The sequence below is a fragment of the Urocitellus parryii genome, chromosome 6 (assembly GCF_045843805.1).
Source record: "Urocitellus parryii isolate mUroPar1 chromosome 6, mUroPar1.hap1, whole genome shotgun sequence".
Lineage (NCBI taxonomy): Eukaryota > Metazoa > Chordata > Mammalia > Rodentia > Sciuridae > Urocitellus > Urocitellus parryii.
This window is the reverse complement of record NC_135536.1, coordinates 24,464,821-24,484,405: the sequence shown is the minus strand read 5'-3', so window position 1 is coordinate 24,484,405 and position 19,585 is coordinate 24,464,821. Positions and strand designations below refer to the sequence as shown.

The 19,585-nt window shown below is 40.7% G+C and overlaps 1 protein-coding gene across 16 annotated transcripts in view; it reads left to right on the top strand.

The window, feature by feature from the left end:
* The window catches only part of Nrxn3 (neurexin 3), a 1,484,695-nt gene that overhangs the window by 951,663 nt on the left and 513,447 nt on the right, over positions 1-19,585 (top strand). For 5 of the 16 annotated variants that reach the window (XM_026401109.2, XM_026401140.2, XM_026401131.2 and 2 more), the window contains exon 1: positions 7,427-7,670. The exons of the other annotated variants lie outside the window; for them this stretch is intronic. In XM_026401109.2, the coding sequence (XP_026256894.1) occupies positions 7,427-7,670 (244 nt within the window). Of the gene's footprint in view, positions 1-7,426; positions 7,671-19,585 lie in introns of those variants that run through there. 16 annotated transcript variants of the gene reach the window in all.

Genomic DNA, 19,585 nt, shown 5'->3' with positions numbered 1-19,585 from the left:
GGTTTGTTTGGGGTAGGTTAAATGGAGTTTTCCTCCACTAGAACATTTATTTCCTAAGGCCTGAAATCTCTTTTTCATCACTTGGTCTCCTGGAATTCACCCAGTGTCTTGCCCACAGTAAGCCTAAATAGACTGTTCATAGAGAGAGTGAATTAAATGCACCCAAGAGAAGGGCAGGGGCTGTGGCTTTTCTTCAGTACTAATTCAGAAGTATATTCTTGATAACTTTAAAAAACCGTTTGGGGGCTGGAATTGTGGCTCAGTGGTAGAGCACTTTCCTAGCATGTGCGGGGCCCTGGGTTCGATCCTCAGCACCACATAAAAATAAATAAAATAAAGATACTGTGTCCAACTACAACTAAAAAATAAATATTAAAAAAGTATTTTAAAAAACTGTTTAAAAATGTTGGAATCCTAAAAAGCCAATGGAATAATTATTAAGGATGTGGAAGGCATCTTCCAGGAGGGAAGGCTAATCCTTAGAATCTATTTTTTAAGACAAGAAAGAGAGAAAAGGAAGAGATACAAAGGAGAAGTAACCAGCAGGCCTTTCCAGATCCCAAAGCAGACTGGGATCCTGAGAGTTCCACTCTACTCTGAAAAACAATTATAAAACAATGCTGGGTTTTGGTAGTTGGCATTTTCTGGTTCCGGAACCAATTGCTTTTGTTTTGACATTGGATTGAAGGATACTTGTGATGAGAATAAGAGGAAGCTGTTCCCTCTCCCGTAGAAGAGGAGCAAAGAGAATCCAGTGAAGTGGGTAGCTTTTCCATGCTCTGCTTTGGAATTGCTGAGGGAGCTTTGTCTTTAATCATTCTCCCGGATATCTGTATAAATAAGAAGAGAATACCATCTGCAGGGATAACTCTAAATAAGTCATCTGGGAAAAAAGCATAATCATAACGATAACATAATAATTACAATAATTATTACTCACATTTATTTATTATATTCCAGGCACTATTTATGTGCACTTTGCATGTGATAGTTGTTTAAATCCTGACAAAAAAAAACCCTGCTAGATAGACAGCATGGTTATTTCTGTTATAATGTAAAAGCTAAAGTACAAAGGAACTAGTGGAATCAGGATTTGAACCTAGGCAGTAGAGCACCAGAATCCAAGATCTAAATCATTATGTGCCCTCGACGTGTTCTTTAAATCCTCAATTAGATAAGTTATCCTATAAATATATAAATGCAATTATTCTTTATATTATTATATAACAATAATCCATTTTATTTGACTCTTCAAAACTGAATAGAAATTTGTCATGGTCCTGAGGATGGATAGTTTAGATCTCTGATATCCAATGTTAAGCTTAGTAGAGACTAACAGGGGTGTAAATCTCTTTGAGGAACTAATTGAGCCCTGTCTTTGAGTGAAAGGGAAAAAAAAAAAAAACACTTCTGTATTAAAATAATTTACCTTGGACTTCAAAGGAACCTGGTTAAGGAACATTTCACATTTTTCTTGTCCTTGAAGAAATGTATAAAAATTCTAACGCAATAAATATCCCAACCCAACTGATCAAACTCAAAAGATTTGGAAAATCTCCTGCAGAGATTTTTCTTAATATTCAAACTGCTGATATTCCTATTTCAGCCACAAGGAGGACAAGGGGAAAACTATGGATGTTTATAAGAAGGATAAGTTAAAGAAAGAGAAGCAATATATGCATTCTCTAAACTACAAAACAATACACAGATGACATCGTCCCTTTCTTAAACAAATCAAATCCATGTAGGAATAAAGTTTAGAAGAATCAAGCTTCTCTTTTATATCCCCCAATGGAAAATATAATCAAACTCTGCTTTTTTGTAAGACGGCTTTCTTAAATAAATGAGGAGAAGGATGAATTATGTGGCTATAAATAAATCTACTGACATATAATAAAGCAAAGTTTGACTGTTTTATGGTGTCACTGGAACTCATGGATATATTTATAGTCGTGTTAACAGTCACCTGTATTTTTTCAGGAGTTTATTTCATTCCACATTATGAGAGTTTAGTTGTTGTGTGTGTGTGTGTTTTTGATCTTCTCCCCCTAAATTGCCTTTTGGATCCCTGCATCGAAAGAGAAAGTAAGGATTTCTATATTTCTAATTTTTAATTTTGGAAAGAGGGTCCTCATCTAAGGGCTTAGGTGAACAGAACGTCCCAGGCTTTCTGTCCTTCCTGGGTCTGTGCAGTCCTATTAGATGTGTCTGCAATGATGAACTTGACAGGTATCTCCTGCTGACAGCAAAGTGACAAGTCAGTGCCTGTCCAAGTGAGAAGAGCCATGTGCAGAGATAGAATGTTTTGTGAGAGATGACGGACAGGGCGTCTTTGCATTAGGTTCCTGATGCCTGACACACTTAAGTGCATCACGAGGCTTATTTTAGAAGCCAAGATTCTTTAGGTCACTTTATAGATGAGGCAGAGAACAAAACAAGGCAAAGAAGCAGAGGGTAAAGACTCTCATACTTTACCTTGGGATAGTCTCCCCAGAGGAGAAAATAGGGAGATTAAAAGAGGAAAAAAGGAAGTCTCTGATGCCAAATTCTAAAGTCTGAAGTAACAGAGAAACCCAGTTATTGACCTAGTCGATCCAGCTATGTGAGTTTTTACAATCTGCATTCCATTCAGAAATTTAAGGTTTCAAAGAGTCTGGTTTGGATTTCATAGGGGTTTGTTCAAGTGGGGCACAGCCTGCATGTTCCTGTGAAATTATTTATGCTTTTTCAACTAAATCTGTGCAGAGCATAACGTTTCTAAATCTGCTTCTCTTCTATTTTAAAAGTGGACACTCATCTTTATCCTGTAGCTGCGCACTTGATCCCCAAGTGTTGTCACTGAAGGGTCCCACTAGAGAAGAGAACTCAGGAGGACTGAGGGCAGTTTCTGATGGGTGAGGACAATCCTTCTGCTACAATTCTAGCTGCAGGCAGTGTTTAGGAGGTATCACTGGAGATAAAAATCTCGAAAAAATATATTTAAAATGTCAGCTGAATGTAAACTCCAAAAAACCTGAGAAGAACGGGAGTTAGAAATGAACTCTAAATAGGAATGTGTTGAATAGAGGGAGGGACAGAGGGCATATGAAAATATTAATAAGACATGCAGTTTATCAGGATAATTATGGGTTAGTTTTTTCAGAGTGGAAAAAGTAAAATAAACCAGTTTTGTATTTGTCCTCTGATTGGTCTCAGTATTCAGCTGTGTCCACACTTGGAATCTGACTTTCTGGAACTCACACCTACTTCTCTTGACATTTTGTGGAAAGTAAGTAAATAAATTATAAGTATGACAAGTAAAATGAATAGTTCCAACTGTGACACACCAGCAGCATTTGCAGATTTTATACTGCATTAAGGATTTATTTTCACTTTATTATTTAGCAGAGAATTAATTGGAAGGGCCTCTAAGCTTCCCATGCTTCCGTGGGATGAAGTCAAAACAGAATCTCCAACGCCCAGTCCAATTTAGTAAAGAAGAAAAGCATCAAGTAAGTAGGTGTCCTGCATATCAATTTTGGAGAGCTTGCCACTGGGGATCAGTGTCACTAAAGGCAGATAAATGGGTCCATGAAACAGTTTAAGAACATGTGACTATGAGGTTGGCAATTAGTTCTTTGGATTTATTCATTCATTAAGCTCCTACTATGTGCTACCCATTGTCTGCCACACAGAGGATGTAGGGGAGAGTGAGAAAAAGGCTCAGCCATCAGGGAGATTACCATCATTTTTTTAAATTTGTATGTAATACCTACCCAGAACATTGGGTTTCATGGTAACATATTTGTACAAGCAGAAAACATAATTAGATCAATGACAATCCACAGTACCTCTCCAGTCCCCTCCTTCACCTTTTTGGTCTTCCTTCTATTTCTAAGAAATCCTTTGTTTTCCTTGTTTTCTCCCTAGCTTCCACACAGGAGAGAAAATGTGTGACCCTGTCTCTCTGAGTCTGGCTGATTTCACTTAACATAATTTTTGTCATCTTTTAAAGGAGATAGACCCTGAATAAATATCCAGGTAAAACAATTTCAGAATGTTGTGATGCCATGAAGGAAACTAAACAGAGTAAAGGGGCAAAATGCCCTTCTGGAATGGCAGTGGCTAATTGCACTGAGGGCCAGAGAGGACCTCTGAGATGGTGGCATTTGAAATGCACTGATCACATGAAAATATGGGGGGGAAAACTTTCCAGATGAGATGGACCAGCAATACCATAAAGGCCTTGGGCTGTAAAAGAGCTAGGTACATTGAATCAGCAGAAAGAAGGTCTGGGTGACTAGAGGATCTAGTCTGGGGGAAGATGGAGTTGCAGAGTAAGGCAGAAGCCTGCCATGTAGGTCTCTTTAGGGCCATGACATAGAATCAGAGCAAGTTCCAAGTGCAGTGGGAACCCTTTGGGGGCGCTAAATCAAAAAGCAGTTGAGTTGAATAGGAACTGTAATGTGCCTTAAAAAAGAATGTTTAGTATATTAAAGTTTTTTTTAATGACTTTACCAATAACAGTATAAGACCCTAAACATGTTCTTAACCTTCTTGAAGCTTCAGGTTATTTTCCTAATGAATAAAGAGTACTGTTTTTATTTGTCAGGTGCTATGCCAGATATATCTATATATCTATATCTATCTATCTATCTATATATATATAGTGTGTGTGTATGGCTCTCTCTCTCTCTCTCTCTCTCTCTCTCTCTCTCTCTATATATATATATATATATATATATATATATATATATATATATATGATCTCATTTAAAAATCTCCAACCACCTAAGGAGGGAGGAATTATCCACACTTTAAAGAGGAGGAAACTTACATTTGAATGTCCATATACCACCCCCACCTTGCTGTGATGTTACTGAATATGTGTTGCTTATTTAAGACATTGAGTGTGTAAGTCTCCACCCACAGACATGAGAGACCTTGTCAGAGGGACACCTCCCTGGAAGACTGTGCATCCTGAATCACTCTAGAGCTGAGAGCCAGGGCAGTTAGGATGACAGTGCAGCATTTATGTGGGCAGCATGAAGATTTAGGAGAACACCAACTTCAGAACCAGCCTGCCAAGACACTATCATAAATTCTGAAATGGACTTGATATTTGACCTTGAGGACAAATCACCTGTAGATTTTGGTATCTTGATATATTGGAGAGATATAAAGCTACTTCCTTAACATCTCTGTGGGGTGTCCCAAGATGCATAAGATTGCCTTAATTCCTGTTCTTTATCATGGGAGGGAGGTGAAAAGAGAACAGGAATATATAATAGGTGCTATAAGCATCTTTTAAAAGATGCCACCTAAATATAGTGGATATGATGTATCTAGCAATTATCAATTCCTCAGCCTACATCCCTACCTCCCTGTAAACTTAATGAACTTTGAATCAAGATGAGTGCTTAGGTGAAAGTCAAAGCTAGCAAGGACCAAGTGGAAAAGCACCAGTCCAGGCATGGCTGTCCTTCGGTTTGCTTCTCTCACTCGGCATGCCTTGTGGAGAGGTGAAAGCCACCTGGTCCAGAATATCATTGCTCCATCCTGGAATCACAGATGGCCAGCACAAGCGCTGCCACTGGGACTCTGCAGGTTCAGCCTTGATGCAAACACCGTGCTCTATTTGGTGCCCAGCGCCTGGAGATAATTCAACCACGTGGAGCAGTACATCCGTGACAGATCCAGGACAGACCAGTCATCCCTCTTCCACCCACAGACCTAGGACCCTCGCCCCTCCTGAAGTTCTTTGACAAGCACTCCCAGCTCCAGCGCTCACCCTTAGGTCCTGAAATCCAAAAGCTTCCTGTCCATCGGGGTGAAAGTCGACTTCTTGTATCAAAGGGTCCCCAGTCTCTGACCCCTTCACTCTGGAGTCCTTGGGCTAGGGCTACCCCATCACCTTCATTTTGAGAACCGGGACACCAGATTCCCTCCTTTCAACCTGCAGGTGGGACCTTTAGTATCTTGGTCCAGAGACTCACGCTAGAAAAGTGGCTGCCCCAGCTGGCCGCCAGGCGGGGAGGAGCCAGCCTGCGCCCCAGTAGCCTGCAGCAGCTAGGCGGTCCTGATGACTTAAGGGGATTATTTTTACTTCCGTTTGGGGCCACTTCGGCATTAGCCGCTGCCTGAATTTTTCTTCTAAAATTGTAAAAGGCGCCTTATACCGAGCGAGTTTGGTTGCAAGTGCCTGGCAGAGGAGCAGGGGAAGTGTGATAAAGGAAGATGCAGTGTCAGTCTTGTGGGTCTCACTCACACTTGTGAAGGAGGGCGCGCGCGCGCACACACCCACACCCACACCCACACCCACACACACACACACACACACACACAACCGGGCGGGAACAGAGTGAGAGAAGGGCGTGCAGAGTGCGCGGGAGGCTAGCGGGCGTGTACGCGCGTGTACTTGAATGGGGAGGGCCGGGATTCCAGGTCGCTCGGGCCCCTCCCTCCTCCGAGCCAGCCAGTCCCTCGGCAGAGCGCTCGGGCTGCACTGATTTGCTCTCAGGAGTGCGCTATTTGCATATGACTTGCCCATTTGTGAATTTGGCTCCCCAACTCCTCGCTTCACTTCACCTGTGCCTCCTTGTTCCGCGCACTTTGCAGGAGCCCGCCCGCCTTTGGGCCACCTCTGCCGCCTGCAGGGCACCTCCTCTAGCTCTTGTCCTGATTGCGCCCACCCACCTCCCTCCGCCTTGTGCCTCATTGGTTTGGGTGGCTGCTCCGCGCTCTTCTTTCCCTCCAGTCCTTCTTGTTCTCTTCCTCTGGCTGCTGCTGCTGCTGTCTTCTTTTCATCCAGTTGGGAACCCTGGAAGCAGGCGGCTGCTCCGTGGCGCTCCTCCAGAAAGCGCAGGGTTAACTGCCTCCGAGCCCTTCCGCCGCCGAGACTCTCAGGAACAGGAGAACTCTTCCACCTGCAGCCCCCTTTTGCCTGGCGGTTCTGCATTGCATCTGATGGAAGTCGAAAGAGGAAAAAAAAATGTTCAAACTCCTTGGATGTTGGGATAAACTAGCTTGAATCTACTTGGGTCGCCTGCCGCTTCCTCCTCTTTCTTCGTTTCCACCTTTGCCGTGTGGCTTCTCGGAGTGTGCAGTTAAGTCATCAGACCCAAGGTGCCTAGAGAACAGGAGGAAGCCTCGCCTGTCCTCCCCTGACATGTGTGGCATGCGGGGGCTCCCTAGGAGGTTTGCTTTACCTAGGCGGACTCTGGCATCCTAAATTTTAGCTCCGGGAAAGGGGGCTTTGTCTTTTATCTTTTTTTTTTTTTTTAACTGATTCATCATCAGTTTTCTTGAAACCTCTTATTGTTTCCCTTTTCCCCAAATCGGGCAACTCTTCCTCTCACTATGATGGGCCCCTGGGCATCATGAACTTCATTATTCTTCACTGGCTGGAATTGAAACTGCCCATCTGTAGTGGTCCAGTGCGTTGACCATGCACCTGAGAATCCACGCGAGACGGAGCCCTCCCCGCCGGCCGGCCTGGACGCTTGGAATCTGGTCCCTCTTCTGGGGATGTATCGTCAGCTCTGTGTGGAGTTCCTCTAATGTAGCTTCCTCCTCCTCCTCTTCCTCGCCGGGGTCTCACTCTCAGCACGAGCACCATTTCCATGGCAGCAAGCATCACTCAGTGCCTATTTCTATCTATCGCTCCCCTGTTTCCCTTCGAGGAGGGCACGGTGGGTCTCTCTGCTCTTTATCCTTTTAATGGGGCATAGCAATTCCTTAACCCACTCGTCTTTCAGTAGTGTCAAGGGTGGGAAAAGCATACAAAATTGAATTTAGAATGATAAAAAAGCATCGCATGTGCATGAGGGAAGAAAATTTCCACTTTCTCTTAAAGGCTCACGTTGCCCAGTCTTCTCGGAAGGGTTCTCCTCACCTTAGCTCCCTCCAGCATAACTGCACAAACACCCCTCTCTCCTTTGCATCCCTCACCCCCTTTGATGACACACAGCTTATCAGACAAGACCCTATGCTACACATTGAGGAATCATTCATTCACCTTGCTTTCACCCTTCCTTTCTCTGGTCTCATTTGAGTGCTAGTTGTGGAGAAATAGCAGATAGCAGGCATCATTCAGTCTTCAGCCTAAAGTTGATTGAATCCCTGTAAAGTTGTCTGTGTGGTAAAGCTCAGGGGAGAGTAGCTGAGTATAAGAAGGCAGAAAATATAATTAATAACCAGAGGCCATTATTGTTCAATTTGGCAGCTTCGTGTTTGCCCACAACTAGTTGAGAAAGCAGGGATCACTAAAACTGGGCATCTAATATTGCTAGCTACCAGAGAGGAAGCAATATGTGTAAGGCTGTCCATTTATACTTCACCCAAGTGTAAATGATAGTAACTTTGATTCCACCACTTAGGCAATAATCTTTCAGTTAAGGCAGAATGAATGGTCTCCTCTAATCAAAACAGGTATGCTATGTTTTGCTCTGAACAACCTTCCTACATAGCTATGGAAGGAAGAGATCTGTGGTTCTTAAAAATATATTCAGCTCTGAGCAGGCTGCCTCTAAAAGGGCAATGTCTGCGGTTAAAGGTAGGAGCTTGCTGTAGTAAACTGTTCTTAGGAAAAGAGCTTCCTTATTTGTTTACTATGCACTCCATTCTGATGATGAAGGGAATAGGAAGCACAGAGGGTGACTGCAGGGGCAGCCCTTCAGAGAGCATCAGTAGGAACCACACTAGGGGTCCCTGCCTTACTTTTATTTTAAAGACCTATAGCATGCAAACCCTGTTCCAAAGTTGATTCTTTCCACTGTCTCTGAGCTGTGAGCTTCTGCACTGTGATATCTGTAGTGTGAAGTGGAAGCACACTAAGAAAAATGCCAATGCACACTGTGGCTCTTTCTCTCTTTAAATTTTATTTCAAGCAGCTCAGAGCTTGTAAGGTTGGTAGAGTGGCTTGATGGGGAGGAGGGACTACTCAAAGGCTTGATGCTGATCTGGTGACTGTTTTCTCTGAGACTCCTGCTGGATCTGGTATAGACTTTCTCTGTCTCTCTCAAAATGAATAAATGAATAAAATAAAGTAAATAACATAGGAAAAAAAAACAGGTCCCAATCAATTTCATTGAAATGGAAACTTGGGTCCCAAGGGGGAAACAGGTAGGGGGAAGAGTTAGGGAAAAAAAAAAAGAGAGAGAGAGAGAGAGAGAGATGTGGGAGATGGGGAAGCCAGACAGGCTATTACTAATAGCCATAATTAAGCACGGAAACGCTCAGCGATAATTAGCTAAATTTTGCTAATTAGTGTAAATGATCAGCAGGGAGATGAAAATTATGCATTAGTTAGAGGTTATAGGCTGGCATCCTCTTGCTGGGTTCTGTTCAGCATGTAAAGAGTTAAAGGCAGCTACTAGTAAGTGATGGAATTTACAGAAGAGTACTTCCCTGGGATTCCTGGGTCAGTCTCTCCCTGCCTCCTCCCACCTCTCCTAAAGGGATTGAGCACTTACTTGATTTCTTTAAGGATTGGTTGCTCAGCATCCTCTAAATCTTTTTTGACTCGGTTTCAGTCTTCTTTCTCATTAACCTGCAACTGATGAGATTCAGTGTGATGGAAAAGGAGAACAAACTAAGCAAATGGCCAGATACCCCAGAAGGGGCCCTCAGAGCCACCAGAGCTGCAGAATGCAGTGAACTCCAGAGTCTGGCATGGCTAAGATAAGTAAGCTCATGAATTCAACTCTTCAGTGTCCTCTTTCACTAAGTCCTACCCCATTGATTTGGGGCTTGGAGAGTGAATGCATCTATATTAAGTAGGCTCCTTGCATATTTAATTAATGTTTTTGAGCTTGAAATCAAGACAAGCAGCAATTAACAAGATGCCCCAACCTCTGGCTGCCTTCCCACATCCCAGCTGTGACCTTTTGCATATCTAACTAAAAAGACCAGGAGACCCCACAGAGCTTTGCTAATGCACCTCTCCATCTTTCTTGGAGTGCACTTGCTCCCCCCTAGCCCAAGACAAAGGCCTAGTTAATAGCAATTGTTTTGAAAGATCTTGGTGGAGGTGGTAGGAGGCACAGCACCAGGAGGCTGAGGGTTGTTTCTGATGATTTACCACCAACCTCACTCAGTCAAAAGCAATGCTTTCTATTGTCTGTCCTTCATTCCAATATAAAACCAAAACTAGAACCTTCAATCCAAGAACCTTCTTTGAGAGTTTTTTAAAGTACTGTGTCTCCTGTTGCTCAATTCCTTGAAAAGCCAGAAATCCTCAGAGCTGCTGCTGATCACCTCCGGTCACCTTCCTCATCATCCCACCCTATAATGAGATTCACCATGGTAAAACAGGTGGAAGAAATAAAAAAAAAAAAAAAAATCTCCAAACATCTGGCATTTCACCCTTTTTGTTACCCACGCTTGGTGCTGATCTTTAGAAAATTGATTATGTTATAGATTTGCCTGAAGTCTATCCCAGGACAGCCTAGAGGAAGCTGAATTCCTTGGTGAGTTGGGGAGAAAAAAGTTCACACCTGCCTGGTGTTCACCAAACAGCCTTAAGTTAGGAATGTGCTTCAGGATAGAATTAACCTCCTTCCTAACAGAAATCCAGTACCATTTTTTTTAATTTTTTTTAATTTTGTGCATTCCCTTCACTTAGGTCCTCTAGCCCTGCTGTCTTCAACTGTCAATCAATTAACACTGAGCACTTCCTACCTGCAAAGGATCCAGAACCAAATATGATATTGGGTGTTCTGTTAGGAATCATTTTAGAAGTATGTGGGTCACTATGATCCATAAGTGCTTCTGTATTTTAAAAAGTACAAGGAGAGGGTGGGGATCCACATACCAAGTCAAGTTAATTAATGTAACTATAAAATATAAATTTCCTTTATAAAATGGAATGTACATTCTCATGGTATTCAAAATATCCCTTCAGATTATTTTTGATCATCTGCTTTAAATCTATTCTTTGTTTCCATACTTTCCACATTTCCATGTTTATCAAAGGGCTAAGTAGTTTAGTGATAGAGAACACATAAATAGTAAAATTTGCTTACCAGCCTTCATTTTGCTAAAGGGATTTTGTAGAGTTTTTCCTCATTTCTTTTTTTCCCCTTTTGGAACTCCAGTATTCATTTGCCTTGAAAAATTGCCTTCATATTTACCATTTTAAAAGGAGATTTCTCCGAGGATTCAAGGTTTTGTATGTACCTTCTATTTTTATCTTCCACAAAATAACAGACCTTCCTGATGACGTAGACATTTTGTGGAACTAGGTGAGGATGTAGAACTCTTGGAAAACTTACTTTAAAAGTAAAACATGTGGTCTAAATTTGGAGGAAGGCTTCTTGCTCAGAACCCAGTGTATGTGCATGTCTGGGAGTGGGGGGGGGGGCAGAAGTCTAGCTCACACCATCTTGGTAGAAGTGGTGGTGGTTGTCATGCATATGCACAGGAGTCAGTAGTCCTTGGAAGAAATTCCCTGTCTCATTCCTTGTCATAATGACCCACCTCAAACTGTTCCCAGCTATGGGGCTTGTTCTGTTCTGATCTCTTGAGCACTTTCTTTTGGCAGCCAGCTGCTTTCTAGCTACTTTCTTTCTGCTTTCCTTCTGGGGATTTGGTACATTGAATAATTCAGAGTGTTGGTTGACAGATAAAATGATAAGATTTATATATCTTTGGCCTTGGTAATGAATTAATTAAATTGGTTTCTCCTTCTCTCTCTGTCCTCTATTTGCATTGTTTTCCTCTGAAATTCACTGGCAAGTGGTGGGGCTGGAGATAATTTTGTTCTTGAAAGACCTTTGTGGGAAGATTATAATACCCTAGTGTAGATTTCTTTAGGACTTTTAACATGTGATTGTGTAGGATTGATGTGAGGACTGCCATATCACAGGAAGAGAGGGGAGAAGAGAATCAACAATTTCCTTTAGAGGGGAGAATAAAACTCTCCACCAAACTGGCTGATGGAGAGACTTGCATAGTAAGAACTTTATTCCTTTAATACCAGTTTTGAATCGGGAAGAGGTAATATATTTCATTTTACATGTGAATTACTTTATCAGATCTGGCCTTTCTAGGACCCTGGATGACCCAGGAGGGAGGCAAGTCTGGGAAGATGAACCTTGGACTTTCACTTCCCTCCCAGTATTATTTTTCTAGTGCTGCAGTTACAAAATAACACATGCTGGTTGGTTCGAATAGGAGAGATTTATTTAGTCATAGGTCTGAAGGCTGCAAGTCCAAGATCAAGGTGTCAGCAGGTTTGGTTTCTTCTGAGACCTGTCTCCTTGGTTTACAGATGGCCATTTCCCACTGGGTCTTAATGTTCTCTCTTTCCTTAGTGTTCTTGCATTCCTGATGTTTTTGTGTATCCCGGGACACACATCCAATTGGATTAGGGCTCTTTTAATAATCTCCTTAAAAGTCCTATCTCCAAATATAGTCATATTCTGAGGCACCAAAGTTTAGGGCTTCAACATACGAATTTTGAGGAGACACTATACTATCCCTCTTCCCTGGGACAGAAGTAAAGCTGTAACCATTCAGTGAATTTCTTCTAAATCTCTAGAATGGTAAAATAAAACCTCAGTGACTATGGAAGCATTTTTCAATATTATAAAATGGTGCCTCAAGAAGAAAAATCCTACTTACATATATCTAGGTAAAACATCAAAAGTAGGTTTGGTTAAAAATTGTGTTTATTTTATCTCAGTTCATGTGCTGTGATGGAGTTCTGACCTCCATGTGCATGTTGATGAATCCTGTCTATACAGACAGGATCTCTGCAGACACAGTCTCATGTCCCTCGCCTGGGCCTTCCTTACCTAGATCTGATGCCCTCTCAGTCAGACTCCCAGCCCTCCCCCTGACTTCCCTGCAGGACTTGAATTTGAAGGTTCTTCTTTTCCTTTCCTGAGATACACACCACCAACTTTTTTCACTTTTCATTCTTAACTAAAGAAAAATAAGATTAAGTACCAATGCTTACTTTTTTTGGGGGGGGTAGTTAAAAATATGTCCTTTAAAAAAGTGTCAATTTTATTATTTTTCTGTTGGATTTTTATCTTACGAAAGTTCATCTTAAAATATAAATAGGAGACAGCTTGTCTACTTCATGACAGAATCATGATGCTTAAGGTGATATGATTGAGGAAATATGTTGTGAATTATGAACCTCTGGTTATTATAAGTTCCAAGGTCTTCAACTCTTTGGTGAAAGAATGAATATTTTTACTTATTTGTTTCTGAATTATTCAGTTACTTTTAAATAAATAGTTGTGAGAATTTGTGCTAATGAGGATAAAAGATGAATGATAATGTAATTCTAATGGAAAGGGTGGTATTGAGTGAGGTGAGACCAATTAACCACAGGATTTACAAATGGAGGAAATTGACCTTAATCTTTGTGGTTTGTGAACCTGGACAAGTCACTTGATTTAAGACTGAATTTCATCTTTAAACTGGGAATAATGATAATAATACCATGCAGATGTACAGAATTGTATGGAAGCTTAAACAAGTTGTGCTTTGCACCTTGTAAATCACTATGTACAGGTTAAATATGTTATGAGAAATATTTTGGTGACAATGCTGCCCTCTTTGAATACCTTGTGCAAAGTTGCTGGGTGATAGAAATTGGTCATCCAATTTCTCTATCTGTGGATAGATGTTGTCTTTCAGGGGGTGCTGCATTCACCTGCTACTTCTTTGTGGGAAATATAGATGAGAAAACTTTAATGAATATTTTCTTGTTCATGCACTAGAAGAAGACAGCCTATTACAGTCAGCTTTTGACTTAAGATAAGTGTCTCCTTAGCTAGAAACCCATGCCAGGCAAATTTTAACCAGGGATCACAGCTTATAACAAACCAGTTAGAATGTCTGAGATTTTGTGAAATAAAAATGGAGAGGTCTCCAAGAAATATTCTGAGACCATTGAGAAATTCAGAATTAGATCCCATTGGTAGTAAATGAATTGTATACATTTCAAACATTTCTATGTTCGCTATCCTCCAGAAACTAAAAATTTTCATCTAGCTTATATTAGGAAGAATCAAGTCTTTTTTAGGACAACAATCTTTAGCTCTAGAAATAGAGAACTACTTTTAAGGTCATTTTTTATAGTTTTACTTTCCAGGACTTGAAGGTTACAGAGGAGATAGGAACACATAATTATGCACTACCTGTAGAGTTGATTTTGTGGTGCCTGAATTTAAAACTAGAATTTTTATAGAGACAACAGAGTGCTGAGTCCTAGATTTTACTCTCTGAGTTTTCTTTCTGACCAACTCTGGGACTTTGAATGTGACATTATGTCTTTTTATTGTGTTAATCTTTTTAAGTTTTAGACATTCAATGATATCGTCATCTTTTTTTCCCTCTTCTCTTTCTTTACCTGTAGTTCCCTGTGTGGGATGTAGTGTGAGTGCACTTGTGCTCCTGCCTGCCTTAATCCTATAGTGGAGGAAACTTCCTATTTTTTTTTTCTTCTTTGTACAATGAGAGTTTTGGGTGAGACAATCTCTCCAAAAGTTTCTCAGCACTAGGATTTCGTGATTCTCTGATCCACCTGTCCTTAAAGACACCACTGTGCATCTTAAACCTGTCTGAGTTCCACAGGTCTGCCAATGCTTTATAGGTCTATTTTCTTGACTATCTTAATAACTTTGCCAAAGCCACAAAGGTTTTCTCTTTTTCCCTCAGAGAGAAGCAGCATAATGTATAGGAGTGGCTCACTGTGATGCTATAAAGCCCACCATCCAGCCTTACTCAGTGTCATGCTGAGATGGGAAGAATGAAGCTTTAGTTAAAACACATCTGATTAATACGAGAAAGAAGCTGTGTGTTATGTTTAAAATGCTCTGCTGTGTTTAGCAATCTCGGGGCAGGAGGCAGAGCAGCAATGGAGTTTATAAACAGCAAGCAGTTCATTTCTACTTCCAGTTAGGGTTTTGAGAGAGATTTGCTGGGATGGTGCACCAACACCAAAAGCACACCTGCTGTGTGCCAGGCACTCTTACAGACACTTTACATATATGATTTCATTGAATCCTCTCATGCTCTGAAGTTAATAAAGATACTACTATTTTACAAATCCAAACACTGAAACCCAGAGAGGTTAAATGGATTGACTGAAGTAATACGGTGCTAAAAGCCAAGATTCAAACCTGTTTCTCACCATAAGCTCTTGATCTTTCTGCTATACCACCCAACACATCAGCTCAAGCAAATGACAGAAAATAAACACCAAACTCTTTTTGTCAGGAATACAGCACACAGGTTACCAAAGTATTCTGATAGTGCCTTTGACACACCTTTCTAAAGTATCCACAAGAGTATCCAGTTCATATTCCAACCCAGGGAGGAAGGAGGTACCACGTGATTGATTCTCTGATGCTGGGAGATGAGGGATTGAGCTCATAGAAGAGGCAAAGTGTTGGGAAAGTACAGATCCCTATGAAGCACACCAACAGTGTCATAAAATTTCGGTGATAGTTGGGCTGGAGATGTGGCTCAAGCGGTAGCTCGCTCACCTGGCATGCATGTGGCCCAGGTTCGATCCTCAGCACCACATACCAACAAAGATTTTGTGTCCGCCGAATACTAAAAAATAAATATTAAAAAATTCTCTCTCTCTCTCTGAAAAAAAAAACTTTGGGGATAGATATAAGAGACATCAGTTTGCCACATGTGCCAAGTGAGCATCTGACCAAGGGCATCCTGTCAGTGTTAGACTCAGTGAGGAGCCCAGACAGTGGGATGCCAAGTCCACAGCTTTTCTTTTTCTCCTCACCTTCTCATTCTTTCAAGCCTTTCTCAAATGACAGCCTGGTTCCTCACCTCCCTTTCTGCAGAGCAGTCTCCTCCTAACCAGCTGAAGCCCTATGGCTTTGGATTCAGCCAGCATTGAATTTTTGTGGCCTTAAGCTTAAAATAATTCATTATGAGCATCTGTCTAATAGGTGCCTGGCTTGTGCTAAGGGATAGGATTTCTTGGAATGTGCTGAAGGCTTCCTCTCTATAGGAGATCCCTTTGTGAGGAAGTGCTCAGATTTAGAGTCCTGTGCACTAAGAGAATTCCTGTCCTGGTAGGGTCTTACCCAACAGAGAGCAAGAAAGAAATAACCTTTTTTTTTAAAAAAAAAAATTAATTTGTTCTTTTTTTATATATGCATGATGGTAGAGTGTATTTTGACATATTTTATACACATAGAATATAACCTGTTCTAATTAGGATCCCATTCTTATTGTACATGATGTAGAGTTACACTGGTTGTATATTCACATATGAACATAGGAAAGTTATGTCTGATTCATTCTATTGTCTTTGCTAATCCCATCCTCCCTCCCTTCCCTTCACTCCTCTTTGTCTAATTCAATAAACTCCTTTTCTTCCCTGCCCTCTTATTGTGAGAAATAACCTTTTTTATGCAACTCTTACTGCTCTTCATTTGGAAGCCATGACCCAATTATTATTCAAGGACATATCTCCAGCGCCAGTCCTGACCCCTGGCTTGTCAGCTGTTGAGCACCTGTATACACATAAATCCCCTAGAAACCAACAAGCCACATTTTTCTGAGATACTGTCGTTGCCCTCCTTCTTTTACTGTTTTGAAATACACCTCTCACCCCCTGCATTTCAACAACCGTGTATACTCCTGAGTGACTTTCCCCCAAACTATGAATTTCAACTATTTCTGAGGCAGTCTTTCAGAATTTGAATATAATTACACGCTTTGGGTGCAAATTGTGATTTTTGCTACATAAGAAACTAATGGAAATGATCCGCCTGTTCCTGTAGTTTACAGATTATATGCTTTGGAACTAGGGATATATATTTAGGTTGCTTTTCTGTGTGGCACATTAAAATGGAAACCAGCTCGGGGTGAGCCACCATGGTTGCTAGGCAGTGAAGCAGGTTGACAGAGCATGGTATCAAACTGAACCAGCTTTGGTGTTTTACTTAACACCTGTTTGCTTTGTACCTTTGTCATTTGATGGTGTCATAGAAGGGGGAAGGGGGAGGAGACAGGAAGGTCTGGTTGTCAGCAGAGACTTAAACAAGGAGTAAGAAATCAGCCCAAACACCCATGTGAAATGAGCATTTTTAAAAAAATCTGAAATTGCTATGCAGAGAGCTGTTCTTATGAAGGGCAAGCAAGACTTGAAGCAGTGCACAGGTGCAGGAGGCATCTCAAGGGATGTGGTCTTGGGTGGGAACTTATCTTCAGAATAGGAGCCATAGCCAGCAAAGAAGAGTGAACTGGTGTCCCCAGGCCGGAACTGGTCTCAGCAGGTCCAGATAAAAGGAGCTGGTTAAAAGTTGTCCAACGTGCTTCAGTAGTTCATTTAATTTCTAGACTGAAATTCCAGACTTATCTCGTGCAAGTGGTAATAGGCAGCAAAGGGCTTTGGGGCTTCTTTATAATTGATAACTAATAGAATAACTCCAATTGCTTTGAAACTCTGGTTTTAATAAAAGCCCAACGGCCCTGGAAAACAATTAGATCGCAGATAAAAGAATGCCTTCTCAGATTCTCTGAGGACAATTTCAGTAGCACTCTGATCATTTTAAAAGTTTTGGGGGAAAAAAAAAGATTATAGGGTTAAATCTCAACTATTGGGAGAATTTGAGAATTTGGCTTCCTAAACAATTGGGTAGAGGGAGGATCTTAGAGATTATATAGTCGAGATTTCATTGTACACATTTTTCCCATGAGTCAAATATAGTATATATGTTTTCATGAAACAATATCTCTGTATGATCACAGAGCATATTATTTATACACACACACACACATATATGTATGTGTATATATATATATATATATATATATATAGTGGTGGTGGTGGTGGGGTGTTGAATGCAGGGGCATTTAACCATTGACCCACATCCAAAGCCCTATTTTGTATGTTACTTAGAGACAGAGCCTCACCTGATTGCTTAATGCTTCCTTTTCGCTGAGGCTGGCTTTGAACTCTCAATCCTCCTACCTCAGCCTCCAAGCTCCTGGGATTATAAGCATGCATCACTCCCTTATATATTAATTCAAACTTCTTAAATAAAATAAATCCAAGAGAGGATACTAGGCTTTTACAAGAATGACAATAATATCTATTTGACTCATTAATGACTGTTAAAATATACCACTATTTCTTTTAACTTATTCAGTGTACCTGAGAGTTTTCTAAAAGTTTTAGTTCAATAGAAGTTTTAGTTCATTTAACTCTCCTATGAGTTAGGTACAGTTGTTTTCCCATTTTAAAGACATGAATGTGAAGGCATGGAAGGTTTGAATCATTTGCCTGAGGTCATGCGGATAATGCATGGCAGAACTAGTTTGGACATCCAAACAATTTGTGTTTTTAGTATTTAAATTTTCAAGGTAGATTTCTCAAATGAATCCTGGACCATTTTTGAAAGGACCTTTTTTATATTCTACTTAGAGCAGAGATGAATTGTAAGGACTATAGTGTCTTCTGGACTTAGCAGCTAACAATACACTTCAACTTTGTGTCAAGCATTGAATCAAATACTTGAGTTTACCTGCTTTAATTTTTCTTACCATCCTCCAAAGGAAGTACTATGATTAGTGTGAATTTATAAGAAAAAATATTGAGCCTGAGAGTTAACTAATTCATTTATTTCTCTACAGACAACCACACCCTCCTATCTCCTTTCTTTCGTTCCTTCTTTGAAATCTTTAAATGACAAAGGAACAAAGCAAATATGTGTTAAGTAAAACACCAAGGCTGGTTGCAAGTTTCACTTTCCAGCAGTTAGTTAGCCCACTGCTTCTCTTGAACTTTGGTTAGCACATCTGTGCAAACATAGACCTGTTCCCAAATACTGAAAACAACTGACTAGAATACTTTCCTCCATTCACATGCCCTATTACATTCCAGGAAAGACTTTCCAAAACAGCCTTTGCTAACACACAGGAGTTCCAAATCAGCTGGCAAAGAATGGTGGCATATTCAATGAAGGATCAAAGCATGAGAGCCCCTCCGTTGACAAGAGAGCCCATTGGTGAGTCACTCTCCTAATTTTTGATCTACTTTAAGAAATACTTTGTCTTGGGAAACTCAGTTTCCAACAGTCATTATAGGCTTTCCCCTCAACCCATAATTTTAGACAAATTACCAAATCTTCCTGGTTGTAGTTCTCTCACCTGCAAAGTAAGGGAATTCAAGTGGCCTGCCAGGTTTTTTTGTGTGTGAGTTTGATAGTAATCTTTCTAGCAGGGCTCAGAGGTAAAATCCTGATGGTTTCTCAGATACCTTTTGTCTCTTATGAAATTACCTTTAATCTCTTGAATCTACTTTCATTCTTGAATCTCTCTCTCTCTCTCTCTCTCTCTCTGTGTATATATATATATACACACACACACACACACATGTATATGTATATACATATATGTATGTGTGTCTGTATACACATATGTATGTATATACACACACATACATATATGTGCAGTTCATTAATTGTGATGGTGGAACTAATGAATTGACTGAATTGACTATTTCTACATTGGCAATAGTTTTGCAATTTGGGCCAGTGGGTGTGTTTGCATGTCCATATAGGTGAATGTATGAGCTGGAGAAGAACATTGTGGCATAAAGCCCTTAACA